At 49.7% G+C, this 14,127-nt stretch overlaps 1 protein-coding gene across 3 annotated transcripts in view; it reads right to left on the bottom strand.

Annotated features, from left to right (window-relative positions):
* Sipa1l2 (signal induced proliferation associated 1 like 2) overlaps positions 1-14,127 on the bottom strand; it is a 151,363-nt gene that overhangs the window by 52,902 nt on the left and 84,334 nt on the right. For all 3 annotated transcript variants that reach the window (XM_085843514.1, XM_085843515.1, XM_029480755.2), the window contains 4 exons: positions 10,224-10,357; positions 8,313-8,501; positions 3,506-3,680; positions 2,191-2,294 (listed from right to left, as the gene is read on the bottom strand). In XM_085843514.1, the coding sequence (XP_085699640.1) occupies positions 2,191-2,294; positions 3,506-3,680; positions 8,313-8,501; positions 10,224-10,357 (602 nt within the window). The remainder of the gene's footprint in view (positions 1-2,190; positions 2,295-3,505; positions 3,681-8,312; positions 8,502-10,223; positions 10,358-14,127) is intronic.

Here is a 14,127-nt window from a genome sequence, read left to right as displayed (position 1 = left end):
TCCCGAGGACGGGATGGGAGGGATACTGACTGGCTTCCTGCCTGCCAAAGCCATGCCCAGCACCAAGCAGGTCCCCAAACAAATGAGGCACACAACCCGTGTTCCTAACGCTGTGCATTCAGACCACGCTCACTCTCCTGTGACCACACAAGACCTGCACATGTGTCGGAGGCCCCTGGCCGTGCCGGCAAGCATCATGGAAGTGGGCACATGCACTCCAGATGCAGCCAGACATCCACAAAAGAGCTGCTGCTGCTGTCACTCCAGGGCTGCCCCTGTCTCCAGGAGTAAGCTGCCCTTTACTGGCAACAAAAGCCGTGACCTTTGCTCTTCAGTTTATTAGTTACCTACAGAGCATGTCTCACTGTCCAGAGCATGAAGTTCAACTTTTGGAAAAATATAAAGGATCCATGGTGAGCACCCTGGCTTTTAATTTAACACAGTAGCGAGCCATGGAAGTGAACAGGAAATGGTCCCCCAGAAGAGTTCTCCATGGGCCAGGGACATCCACGGTCACGGCCTGGAAGTGTCTTGCTTATATCCTGTGGTTAAATTTCTAAGCCCAGGGAAATCCCTGTACTGTGAGAGAAAAGCTCTGAAACATGTTTTAATACACAGTATCAGATCCACTGGAGCTTTCTGTTCAAATCTGTAGTTTTAAGTTACATACACCTCTAAGTAAAGTATACCATTTCAAATTCATGTAAAAAAATACAGTGAAAACTATACTTGGCAAAACAATTGGCCAAACAATTCTCCCTCTTTCCTGATACCTGAAATGCTTATTTTCATAGCATTGCGACCAGACATGGGAAGATCAGAAACATAGCAACTTGTAGAACAGCTGAGTGCTGTCATTGGGCACACCCAGAGAACAAAGAACAGCGCCTGTTCTGAACACCACGCACTCAGAGTTCTCAAAGGACAGGATTTCTAAGAGTGCCCTCATGACAGAGCTAAGAGGAGATGTTGGGGTATCCTTTTTTTTATATGGAGTAAAGGTTTGTCTCTGTATTGTCAGTCCTTAGTTCTGTACCAGCAGAGAGGACAGGAATGCAGGACTGTGGTGTTGTTTACATTTGTAAACGTGTGTCCTCCCACACCTGCACAGATATCTGAAGGTCAAACAGCCCTCCATGCCCAGAGGCTATTTATAATCAGAGATTGTCTCACTATTGATTGTTTGTAATACAGATCTGATGGGCAAAAGGAGGGTGGGGGGAACTTCCAGGCAGAAAAGGGAAAAAAGCAGAGGAGGGAGATTAAGAGCTCAAACCAATGCAGAGAAAGGTACAGAGCTCTGTGTGTTTTCATCTGCACAGGAAGGGAGGAGGTGTGGCATCCAGAATGTACCCAAGCTCAGAAACAAATGTGTCTTGGTCAGACTTTAACTCCAATGCAAATGCCCCAAGCCACATCCAGACAGCTCATGAACGGCCTTCCCTTGGAGCCTCCGGACACTCACTTTTCCTTCAGTCTCAGCTCACCCTGGCCAGAGTCTAGAGGTGCTGAGTGTGGAGCTGCTGCCCCACGGGACCACCTTAAACCCCCAAACTCCCAAGTTCCTAGAGCAGCCAAGTACTTGCTCTCCTTTTTACATGCTCAGTGAGAAAGCTCAACCCATCTTATAAATAGAAAACAGTCTGATAATTATTTTGTGATGTTTTAGGCATCGGTAAGCTTTCAACACTTCCTAACATTGAGGGAGTATCCACCAGCACAGTAGAACCCTCTACACACACACACACACACACACACACACACACACACACACAATGTCACTGAAACAATGAGCTAACACACCCCCCCCCCCCCCCGTGAGGAACAGCAGCAGCAACAGCTCCAGCCCGCACTGCAGTGACTATTTTCTATAAATAAGTTATTTACCCACATGTAGAAACCTGTCTGGTTAACATAGTTGTTCTCATCATTAGCATGGTTGACATGGGGTTCTCTAAAAGAATCTGTGTAGCTAGCTTCTCAGTTTCCTGATCAATGAAAAATACAATAACTTCCCCATGAAGGCTCAGATATCCCACAGTAACAGCCAGAGACTGTCAGCTTACTAGGAGCAGCCTACGACTTCTAAATTGAGTCTCACTCTCACCCAGGGCCACCTGCATGGTGGACATGGAAGCCGGAGGGATATGCTGGTGGGCATGGGGGAGCAGAGCACACGGGAGGCCTTACCTGCTGCCTGTTGTTTGGCATGTATGGAAGCAGCGTCGACACATGGAACATGAGTTCGAAGTCTTTATATGTGGTATAGAGGGAGTGAGTCCCTGTGGAATCCGCTGAAAACAAAGTAAATTATAAAAGCAAGTTAGGCAAGCACAGAATCAGGGCTCTTCCACTTGCAGATGGTATTTGGGTTGAAAAGCACAAGCCACACTGTGTGTAAACCTGGATGTAATGCCTCGGGCACCCTCTGCTCAGCTGTTATCAGCTCTCACCTGGAGCTGCCCCCCACACTCCCTTTCCTGTCAACTTTCTACTGAGCATGCTCTAACAGACTCAGGGACTTAGGAGGGGAGATTGCTCTCTTTCTGTCTGTCCATCCTGCAAGACCACACATGTTATGATGCTAATGTGAGGCTGAGGAGATGGTTCAGTCAGTCAAGTGCCAAGTAAGTGTGGGGATCTGAGGTAGAAGGGCAGCACCCATGCAAAAGCTCGGTGAGGCAGTGAATGGCTGCATGTGATGGTGTGGAGACTGATTGACGGAGGTCTCTGGAGGTCAGTGTAGCCTCATCAGTCAGCTCCAGGTTCAGAGAAGGACCCTGCTTAAAAAGTCAAGTGGATGAACCCCTGAAATGGCCCACCGTGTGATAGACACTGCCGCACAAACCAGACAATCCAAGCCTGATCCCGGGAACCCTCACAAACCAGCAGGAGATCAGCCTGGTGCACCCATAACATTTCTGTGGCAGGACAGGATGTGGAAACAGAGCTGTCTCATACACAGGGGTCAGACAGCCTGGGATACTTCATGCAGCAATGGGGAGGAGACAACAACAGCAACGTTCCTCAGCAATGCGGAAAGGGGCTGCTCAGAGTTATCCCATGGCCTCCACATGCTCAGCATAGTGTGTGTGTGTGTGTGCGCGCGCGCACTCAGAGTCATACATGTGAAGTAAAAATAAGTGGCACAAGTGGAGAACAATCCAGGAGGATACTGACATGACCTCTGGTCTCCATATGAACATGCATGCACCCACCATAATGTACACACATATACCACACATAAATGTTTTAAATAAGAAATGGTGGTATCTGAACTGTTGACTACAAAGTCAGTCATCTGTTGTTTTTAGATGTGTATAAATACACAAACGTGTATATGCATAAGCATACAGGCTATTCACACACACATGCATATAAACATACACTCACACAAAACCACAGGAACTCACACATAAACAGAAGCTACATAGAAGAACACACAGGCTACTCAAATATCCATGTGCATAGACACACACGAGTGCGCACTTGCACACATGCTCACTCTTATTGTCCAGCTGCGCACGGTACTTGCTGAAGCCCTTCAGCCGCACTCTCTGGCCGAGGAGGTCCAGGAACTCCTCGAAGGCCGGCCCTGCAGTCTCGTTGTTGTACATCTCCTCCTCTGTGCTCTGCCCAGCTCTGCAGTACAGGATCCCAATTTTGTGCTGGAAGCTCAGCTGAAATGAGAGGAAACGCGATGAACTTGGCAGCGACTCCAGACCTGCTTGCTTCTAGCCAAGTCAAAGCTGCGGAAGCCTGGGATCCGGTTCCCAGGAAAGCACGCTGGAAAAAGGCCCAAAAGCCACTCGAGGATCGAAAAGCCCTGAGGGGCAGCGTCTGTGGCCTGAGCCACGTGGGAATTAAGAAGAAGAGTGGACAGCCCTGTCAGACATGAAGCTAGACACACAAGTGCACACACACACACACACACACACACTGAGTGGTCTAAGTAGGATTAGCTTCCAAGTGCGGAACAGGGAAAGGCCAAGGACCTAGACACATTTTTCTCTCTGCCTCTCCTGTCTTTTTGTTCTGTAATCTATTTGAACATTTATGGAAAAATGTTGGCTCAAAGAAGGGAAATCAAGTCAAATTAAGGTCGAGTAAGAAAAGAATTCCAGCGAAGACTGCAATTCGTGTGTGTGCATAGAAAATGTTTTGTTTCCACCAAAGTAAGTTTGGTTGTACAATTACAGTCATTTCTCACATTTTTGACTATTTTAAAAAGAAAACATTGGCTGTAGACACGACACCTCAGGAGGAGCTGCAGCAGCAACTGAACAGTCCCTGCCGCCACTCTACCTCCAAGTCAAGGCTGTGCTGAGGTGGGAGCCACAGCTTTCCTCCAGAACCAGAGGGAGACTAGCTACAGCTTCAGCAATTGCTCATTTCCCCCTAACTATCGGTCTTCCCAGCAGAGGCCTTAAGCATCCCAGCAGCAGCCGAGCCTGAGAGACTGACAGGCCTTAATTGTCACCAACTCCCTGCAGATGAGGACCCCAAACACGCTGGGCTTGAGTACTGAGATGGGAAGCTCAGCCTCTAATAGAACCCCATGGCTGACCCCAGCAGTAGAGCAAGGCAGAGGGTCAGGCAGTTCTTGGAGCAACACAGAGTGGACGGTCTCATCCACCTCATTATCCATGGCAAGAGAGCGCCGGCGGAAGTCTCCCTATCTCTTTGATGGGTGCTCACAGCATGACAGAATCGTCTTTCTCTGCTGACAGATACAAGGGTGAGCGGGGAGTGTGGGGCCACAAGCTCCTTCCTCATCACAAAGACGGCAACGGTGACTCTGGCCTCGGCTGTGGGCTGAGAGAATGAGCACCAGCTATGAGCTCCTGGGGTCATGAGCTTATCCTTGCTGTGCTCAAAAGGGAAAATCCCCCTCAAAAGGAAAAAAAATCACCTAATTTAAAAATGCTCTATTGTTTCTTTATGAAGAGCAGTTGGGCCTAAGTTGCTTGGGAGATAGCTTAGGACTGAGCTTTGGGGACACTGAGGGAGTTGACTTAACTGAGAGTCCAGGTTGACATCAAGACACTACAAGCATGCACCTTGCACAGTGGGCAGTCCTTACACACTGACTTCATTACCACAGAGTGTGCAGTGTCCACATTAAACCCTGGAGCAAGCGTCAGGTGTCACACCCCCGGGTCCTGAGGTGTGGTTCAGGCTGGCTGAGCAGAGCCTCCATGGGCCTGCGCGCATCCCCTGACTCTCCATACGTGGCAGACTTATGGAACCCTTGAGACTGAGATCTTGGGAGGCTCCCCACCCACTCAGTTCTGTGCTAATCCTCACTTAGGGAACCCTTGAGACTGAGATCTTGGGAGGCTCCCCACTCAGTTCTGTGCTGATCCTCACTTTCTGCCATCCAGGCATCCAAAACCCCAAATTGTCTAGATCCAAACCGAGATGTGAGTGGAGTTTCTAAACGCTAGGCTTGGGTCATGGGTACCAAGACCTTTGGGAAACGACAACAGTCAGAACTTGCAAGTACAGGAAAACGTACAATGTGGCCAGGGACAGGGCTGCACCCTGGCTGTCAGTACCACACCTCCATCGCTTGCTCTCCAGTGAGCTGCCACCAAGATGGAACATCAGGGAGAAACTAAAACATGGTCAAAATGTCTTCTTGTCTACTAGAAGCCAGCAGCAGGCTCCGTCCGCTGCTCACTGCCGCAGACAAGCAAACATTCTGACTCCCTTCTTCCCAGACCACTCTTCCAGCCCTCACCTGCTGACCTCAGGCTGATCGCAACACCTACCCAAACTCCAAGCCAACCCAACCCATCCAAGAGAAACTGCAGGCAGGAGTGTGAGGACCCCAGAGCCAGGACACACTCAGTGGTACCTGAGAACAGGGACACACTCACTGGGACCTGAGAGCCAGGACACACTCACTGGGACCTGAGAGCCAGGATACACTCATTGGGACCTGAGAACAGGGACACACTCATTGGGACCTGAGAACAGGGACACACTCACTGGGACCTGAGAGCCAGGACACACTCACTAGGACCCGATAGCAGGGACACACTCACTGGGACCTGAGAGCCAGGACACACTCACTGGGACCCGATAGCAGGGACACACTCACTGGGACCTGAGAGCCAGGACACACTCAAACACTAGATTGTCAGTTTCCTGTGGCTCAGGGCTGTGAGCAGGATACACACACAGACAGAGGGGACTCAGCCACAACTATTTCTCCTGGGTCAGGATCAAGGCTGGCCACTCTGTCCCCAACACCAGAAGCTTTAGATGGTGGTTTGAATGAGAATGGCCTCCACAGGTTCATATATTTGAATGTTTAGTCAGCAGAGGTGGTGTGTGTGTGTCTGTGTGTGTGTGTGTGTTGGGACTATTGAGGAGGGCTAAAGAGAGGAGGAACAAGCTTGTTAGAGGAAGTGTGTCACAGGGGTGGGCTCTGAAGTTTCAAAAGCCCACACTATCCCCCGCCCCCCATGAATCAAGATGTACAACACTCAGCTCCTTCTCCAGCACCGTGAGTCCCAGCACGCCACCATGCTTCCCGCCATCGTCATGGAGTATCTGTAAGCAAGGCCTCAATTAAACGCTTTCTTCTCTAAGAGTTGTCTTGGTCACTGTGTTTCTTCACAGCAATAGAATAGTGACTAAGACAGTTTGTCATGATCAATAAGATTTAAACACAAACGAAGGTAGCAAGAAAGAAAGGCTATGAACTTCAGCTCTGGCTCCACTTGCAGCTCAGCCGGTGGTGTACACCAAAGGCCTGGGCAGAGCAAATGTGATGTCTACCTGTTGTGTCTGCGCCATGTGGCCAAGAGGCGAGGAGCAGCTGGCCTTCAGGACAGACTCTGTTACACAGATGCTATACTGAGGTGTGTGATGGAGACTATCACAGAAGACCAGCCTATGAATTCCCTGGTGTGTAAACTAGGACGGCCTTTGAAAAGGGAAAGGAGAAATGAGTGTAAAGAGCACTTGCTGCCGGGCAGAGGACCCGTCCTCAACTCCCAGCTCCCAGATGACGGCTCAGAATCACTGGTAACTCCAGTTTTAGGGAACTGATCCCCTCTTCAGGTATCATGCATGCACGCACACACACACACACACAGACACAGGGAAACATCCACACATAAAAATAATGTATCTAAAGGGAAGGGAGCTGGAGAAACGGCTCCAGAGATATGAGTACCTGCTGTTCTTTCAGAGACTCTGAACCACAGCAGCCATGTGTGGGCGACTCACAGCTGTGCAAAATTCAGCTATAGGGCACACACACACACACACACACACAGGTATTCTAGAAGCTGGGGGGGGGGGTTAATTTCTGTAAACATTGCGTCAAAGCCCTCAAGGCCTCACATCATAAGCTCTTTTCGACTTTCCACAGCATTCTGGCTCCTTGCTTGAAACCTCTTACCAAAATCCCAACAACCAAATGAAGAAGCTGAGTCTCCATACTGTGTCCTGAAGGGACTTATCATGGCCAGGAGCCAGTCACAGGAGCCCAGCAAGGCTACAGACCCGGAGCCAGAGGAGCCACCGAGAGGTTAATTACTACTTAGATAGCTGAACCCCTTTTTGTTGTGCAGGTGCCTCTCAGGCAGATTTGCTTTTAGGAAAAGAAACAGCAGCAGGGGTGTTAGTGTTAGAAGGGCAGAGACAGCTGGGTGGTGGCAAACTGCATCTCTTTCAGGGGTAAATAGCCTCAGCAGCTATTTCCCAACAGCCCTTTATTTCTAAGACATGGGAGGAGCTGTGAGAGCCAAAAGGTCAGCTGACGCTCAGGTCTACATGTCATCACAGAACAAAGCCACATCAGCATGGCAAAGCCAAGAGAGAAAGCAAGGACACACCTGGAGCCTGCCTCCACAATGGCTCCTGGACATCCAGTTCTCAGATGGTGTCACCCACGGGCTCACAACGCCAGGCAGGCCCCATGAATCACCTGCCTCACCGTGAGAATATGGCAGGCTATAGCTGTCATGTGGTCTGTTCCCACAAAGCAAAGCCACATGGGCTGGGAAAGATGGAGCCTCCGTGGAATTGGCTAGTATGATCTTTGGGGGCCACACACTTCACTTGAAGGCATTTATTAGAAATGGTTTCAAAGGAAAGAAGATGAGAAATCTGGTGTGACAGCTCACGTTTATAATTCTGACTACCTGGGAGACTGAGGCAGGAGGATTCTTAGTTCAAGACCAGCCAAAGACACAATAAGCATTGTCTGGGGGCGGGGTTACACAGTGGAAAGTTCCCTTTTCAAGTGTGCAGTCCAGGCTTGTGCGAGCTTTGTGCTCACACACTGTACATACCCCTTGTTCATCCAGCTTGAGCAGCTGCTCTGGGACCTTGGGGGAGTTGGCTGCTTGCCGCAGACACTGGATACTCAGTTCTGGGATAACATACTCCAGGACTTCCTTGAGGGGCAGGCCCCGGGCGGTGCCGTGCCGGGCTGTGGAGGGGACAGCGTCTTCTAGGATTGCTCCCCTCAGAGTTGTGAGCTGTGGCAAATGAGACTCTGGTTAATACCTGTTGCTGGTTATTCACGAGGGGATCTAACAGTTTATCAAATGGAAGCAAGGCACTCCATCTGAAAACATAAATGACCATGCCTTTTATCAACAACATCCCTACAGAGGGATGGGAAGACATCACAGGGGCTGAGACAAACAGAAGAGAGCCTCAGAAAGGAGCCAGAGCCTCACCAGACAACTGAAGCTCTGATGCCCCTTGGGAAGGCTGCTGAGGGAGGGCTCAGGCTGAAGCCCCAGCACACCCTTCTCCTTCCATCCGTGCGCCTCTGCTTATCCCTTCCTCTCCTTTCCATGTCTTCTGTTTGAAGATTGAACCCACGTTGAACACCCCTGGGCTGCGTGCGGGTGGCTGAGAGGAGGACCACTGAACACAGTCTTGTGTTTTGCTCTATACCTTGGAAGCCTGGTGCGGTGTTCTGGATGAGGATATAGGCTCATAGATTTGAATGCTTGGTCCCTGGGTGGTGGAACTGTTTGGGCAGGATTAGGAGGTGAGGCCTTGTTAGCCTGGAGGAGGCTTTGAGGTTTCAAAAGCCCAAGCCTTTGTTTCTGTTAGCCCTCTCTCTACCTCCTGCTTATAGATGAAGGATGTGAGCTCTTAGCTACTGTTCCAGTGCCATGCCTGTCTGCTGCCATGGTTCCTACCATGATGATCATGAACTCTAACCCTCCGTAACCATGAACCTCAATAAATGCTTTCTTTTTATTACCTTGGTCATGGTATCTTCACAGAAATAGAGGTAAGGAAGACACCTAGGCCACCATTCAAGGCTGTCATGATAGGAAAAGCCACTGCCCTGTGGTCCAGAAGGTCTTACTGCTTGATCTTGGGAACCGAGTGTCATCCCAGAGACACATGACACACACACTAGCCATGCTGTCAATAGACGGAGGGACGGTGGGTGACTAGCATGAGAGCCACCACGACAGCTGAGATACAGTGTCACCACACTTACAGAAGCAAAGGGAAGTAGGAAAGCCTAAAGTGGCCAGCTGGCACATTCTAGAAGATTGGCCACTCTGATTATGTGGGCCAAAGGACCAAGACCTGCTGTGCAGGGGACCCTGATTCCTTAGGGTGGTTGGTGTCTGCTGTTTAGCTGCACAATGTGTGTAATCACCTCAGGTTTTAATCAGTACAAAGTCTGTGGGGCACAACAAGCTGCTCTCTGAGGTGTGGTCACCTTGGTTATGCCTGCCTGTCACAGGCCAGCCCCACCGCAGGCTGCCTCATCTTTTTTTTTTTTTTTTTTTTGGTTTTTCGAGACAGGGTTTCTCTGTGTAGCCCTGGCTGTCCTGGAACTCACTTTATAGACCAGGCTGGCCTCGAACTAAGAAATCCACCTGCCTCTGCCTCCCGAGTGTTGGGATTAAAGGCGTGCGCCACCATGCCCGGCTCCTGCCTCACCTTTTGCATTTGGTTTTAAACTCATTTCCCACTTCTGATGGGAACTGTGTAGATGGCATTTGCTCTCATGTCTCAGGCTCAGAACTGTCCACCTTCACCATGCTGTCCTATCATACAATGTGGCGAGACTGTGGTCACCTGAGTGCCAGGAAAGGCTTCCAAGTGTTTACTTGGGATGGGACCAACATAACCGCCTTTCAGTGTCCTTAGTGGATGACTGACATCAAAGCTAGGTTTTCTAAAACTGAGTAGCATGGTAGTGACCAACAGCAGTTTCTTACCTCGCTTGTCCTGAAGGCCACCCTGTAGTTGAACTGCGACCCTTCCTTCTCCCTGGGATCTTCTACCTTCTCCCTCCGGATGCTGACCGCCACAGGGCCAAGATTTTCATCTATCCCAAAGTAGTTCTGGTGCTCTGCCATTCAAAACAGCGTATTTGGGAGAGAGTGACATTGCAGCAGCAGTTCATGAAGTGAGTCCCAGAGCAGTGCCACAGGCCACACCACGACCCTTCCCACAGTCCCAGAGCAGAGCCACAAGGCCACACCACAACCCTTCCCACGGCTGGGATCCTCTGGCTTGGGATCTAGGCAGGCTCACTTAGCTGGTGTCATCTCATGGGTTCTTTGCTTTCCTATCTGCTTTGCACTGTCATAGTATGCTGAGGGTCCCACCTCAAAGCTGCTGTTCTGTAGATGGCACCGTTAGGAAGATGGGTCAGCAGCCTCATACTGTGGAAGGGGGAGGGGCATAGCTCCTGCACTGCTCCATTCCATACGGAAGGTGACCTTCTCATACTGAATGAGACTCCGGAGGTCACTCAATGAGCCACTCAGACTAGCCAGGGTAATCTTAGCCATCAGTGGAGTGGCAAAGGTTACCGTGTCATTAAAGTGTCCCTAGTGTCTAAGGAGAGATTTAGAGACAGGAAGCACATGATGGTTTCTGGGCTGTGATGGTCACTGCTCCTACAAATCCAGCAACTCCCTCTGCCAAGGTCAGCTCATCTCTTCTTTCCCATAAACCCCTGGTCCTGAGTCACACAACCCCATGGCAGGGATGGACCCTGGGGTGTCCCATCTACCAAGCAGAGGATACAAACAGGATACACTTTCTAATGGACTGTCACCAGCCTGCACTCTTCTGTATAATAGCCACACGGCAGGGGACATTTAGCAGTACGGACACAGGGAGCACTCAAGGAAGCAATCCCCACGCACAATATGACCCTCCTCCCAGTGATGGGCACTCCTGCTCTCTGGACCACTCTCTGGACCACAGAACAGTGAGGAGTCACTATGTCTCTCTAGCTTCATATTGATGGAATCTTACCACAGCATAGCAGAGGCAGTTGGGCCTTGTCAAACACAGGAACAACTGCCATATACCCACTGACACAGTCAAGAGCATGTCTATTGTCAGCAGCCATGTCAGTGATTCATGCAGAACAGGGGGTAGATGGGACCCCAAGGAACTGTTCATTCATTCTCTGCTAACCATAGCCTGGCCAGTTCTCCAAGGGTTATGACCTTCAACCCTGATATTTTCCCACCCTTATACAAAACACCACATTTCCCCTCTGAATGCTACCTTCTAGGTTTTAGCTTCTCTTGCCCAACTCTCAGTTTTTGAGTTCGGGAAACCTGCAGCTCTGCAAGGGTCCTAGCTGTGGTTTTGTGCTCTGAGAACTTCTGGAAAGATCTGAAGTCACCAAAGGGGCAACTGCCTGCTCCACTCCAGCCAACACTGCCCAAATTGGTTCTGAAATGCAGGCCATTTGTTTTATACTGCTTGGGGACCAGGCTAGTATAACACAGATACTCAGTCCTTTTAGAACCAGGCGGAGCCAGAAACCGCAAGGAGGCTACTTTTGGGGTGAAGGAGGATCAATTTTAGATTGGATAAAGCCTGTGTGGTAGATACAGTATGTGCTGCCAACAACAACCAAGACAGTAGACAGGACAGTGTCACCAAACACATGTCAGGTTTGAAGAAGCTGAGCAGCCATTTATGACTGTAATCAGTAGTTTAAAATCATAGTATGAGGATGTTAACTGTTTACTTCAGTATGCCTTGTTCTCTTGACATGCATTAGTGACAAGGGGCCTAGGACACTACACTAAACCTGCCTTTATAGTAGACAAGGATCAGTCTAGAGCTTTCCAAGCTGCAGCGGCTAGCTATCCTCCCACAGGCTTGGTATTTGGTGCTCTGCTCTTCTTGGCCATGCTCTGTAGCACTCTGGGATGGTCACTTGTCTTCAATTACACACACACACACACACACACACACACACACACACACACACACACCACTCAGGTTTCTGTGTTTTCTAACAGACTTGAAGATTTTATGTTTCCCACAGGCCCGTTGTCCTGTAAGGACTCCCTGGGCAAATGCAGTTGTACACGCAGCTCTCTGTTTAAGGCGACAGGTGGCACATAATACTCCACTGAATCAGAAACCGTGTTTTGAAGAACTGGAGAACCCTCTGCTCTGTCATCAAAGATGACAAGGAGCATAGCCTAGTGGGCAGAGAATATAGGAAGGTGTCCTCTCACCACATCTTGCTTGCATTTCTGGCTCTGACTCTGACTCACTCACATGCCTGCATTTCTGAATGCAGATGTGGAGGTGAGGTCCCCATGGTCCGTCCACAGGCACCATGCCCGTGCCGGCAGACCCCATAGTGGTTCCGCCTCACCAGTCTTTGCTAGGAACCTCCCTCCTGGTGGTGCTTTTAGTTTCAGTAAGAAGTCTGTGGAATGCCTGCATGCGTTTCTAAAGAAATTAAAATTTTCCCTAGATTTGAGAACATGCTGTCTAGCTCCTATGTAGAGCATGTCCACAGACCATGAAGAAGTGAACAGAGTCTGTGCTCTGTCCCCTCCCCCACTTCCCCAGAGGGAACAAAGGCAACTCTTTTAAAGGACATCCTGCATCCCTTTCAGGAAAGATTTCTGTTATTTTTGATCTGAGAAGCCCTGCCACTCTGGACAGAGGCTCATGAGCAAGCCCCTCATAGCTCTGTGCATTCAGACTCTGGCCCCCCACAGGCCGGCCTTATTTCTACCCAATGAGCTAATGATTTCCATAAAATTGTTTCAAGAGTGAATCAAATGAAATCCTTCCCTGGCAGGGTGGAAACCACGAGAAAGCTGTTAAGTTGAATGAAAATCCACACATCACACGAATACAATAGCACAGGATAAAAAAAAGAGGTTAACAAGACTGCAGTGTGGGAACGAGTCATAGGATCTTGGTGTTGTACCCTGGCTGCCCCATCAAGAAGGGGGAAAGGAAGACAAAGGTCTGGGGTGCCTGGGACCCCAGCCCAAGGCTGTTTCTAGACTCTGCAGTATCTTAACAGGAAGACTGATTAATTGGTGAGTCACCAATGAGTCCGGGGGCTGCAGAGGTGGACGAGGGCAACCAGGCAGTTGGTCCAGTGGTAAAACCCACAGCAAGATCATAGCGGTCACAAGCCCCAGGACCCACGTCCTCCAGGCCTCTGAAGCCTGTGACTCCTGTATCCTAAAAAGCAGCTTACAGGTCCTCTGCCTTTCAGGAACCCACGTCCTCCAGGCCTCTGAAGCCTGTGACTCCTGTATCCTAAAAAGCAGCTTACAGGTCCTCTGCCTTTCAGGAACCTGCTGGCCACTTTGTTTTCGCATGCTACTGACTGGGGTGACATGGCACAAATGATCACCTTTCCCTCTAGTCAACTGTGTGCCTGCATTTCCGATCAGGCTTTAGGAGCTGTGGACAAAAGACAATAAAAGCGCAGCAAATGGGCAAGTGAAGATCCTGCCTCAGGCCACTGTGAAGTCACACTCAGTCTTGAGAAACCCATACTCCTGCATTATGAGCCCATTCCCCATGCAGGGAGACTGAGGTATTAGTGTCATGTGATTCTGATCCAACCTTAACCAAACCACTAATAAGCTTAGAAAACCAACAGCACTGAAGTGAAATAATGAAATGTTTAAAAATATTACACTTGCTTCATACAAAACCAATGAAGGCCCATGTTTTAGAAGGGGTCAAAGGTGAGAGGTTATGTGACCTGCTGTAGGATGGCAGACAGCCTGGCAGCAGCACTTCCATAACAGCTCTGGGGGATGCCCTCACACGAGAAGTGAAAACTAAACCATGGGCTGGGAAGATGGCTCTGGATAAGATGTT

Source organism: Mus caroli, unplaced genomic scaffold (assembly GCF_978045245.1).
Source record: "Mus caroli unplaced genomic scaffold, Mus_caroli_1 scaffold_10, whole genome shotgun sequence".
Taxonomy (NCBI): domain Eukaryota; kingdom Metazoa; phylum Chordata; class Mammalia; order Rodentia; family Muridae; genus Mus; species Mus caroli.
Note: the sequence above shows the minus strand (reverse complement) of the source record. Positions and strands in the feature narration are given on the sequence as shown.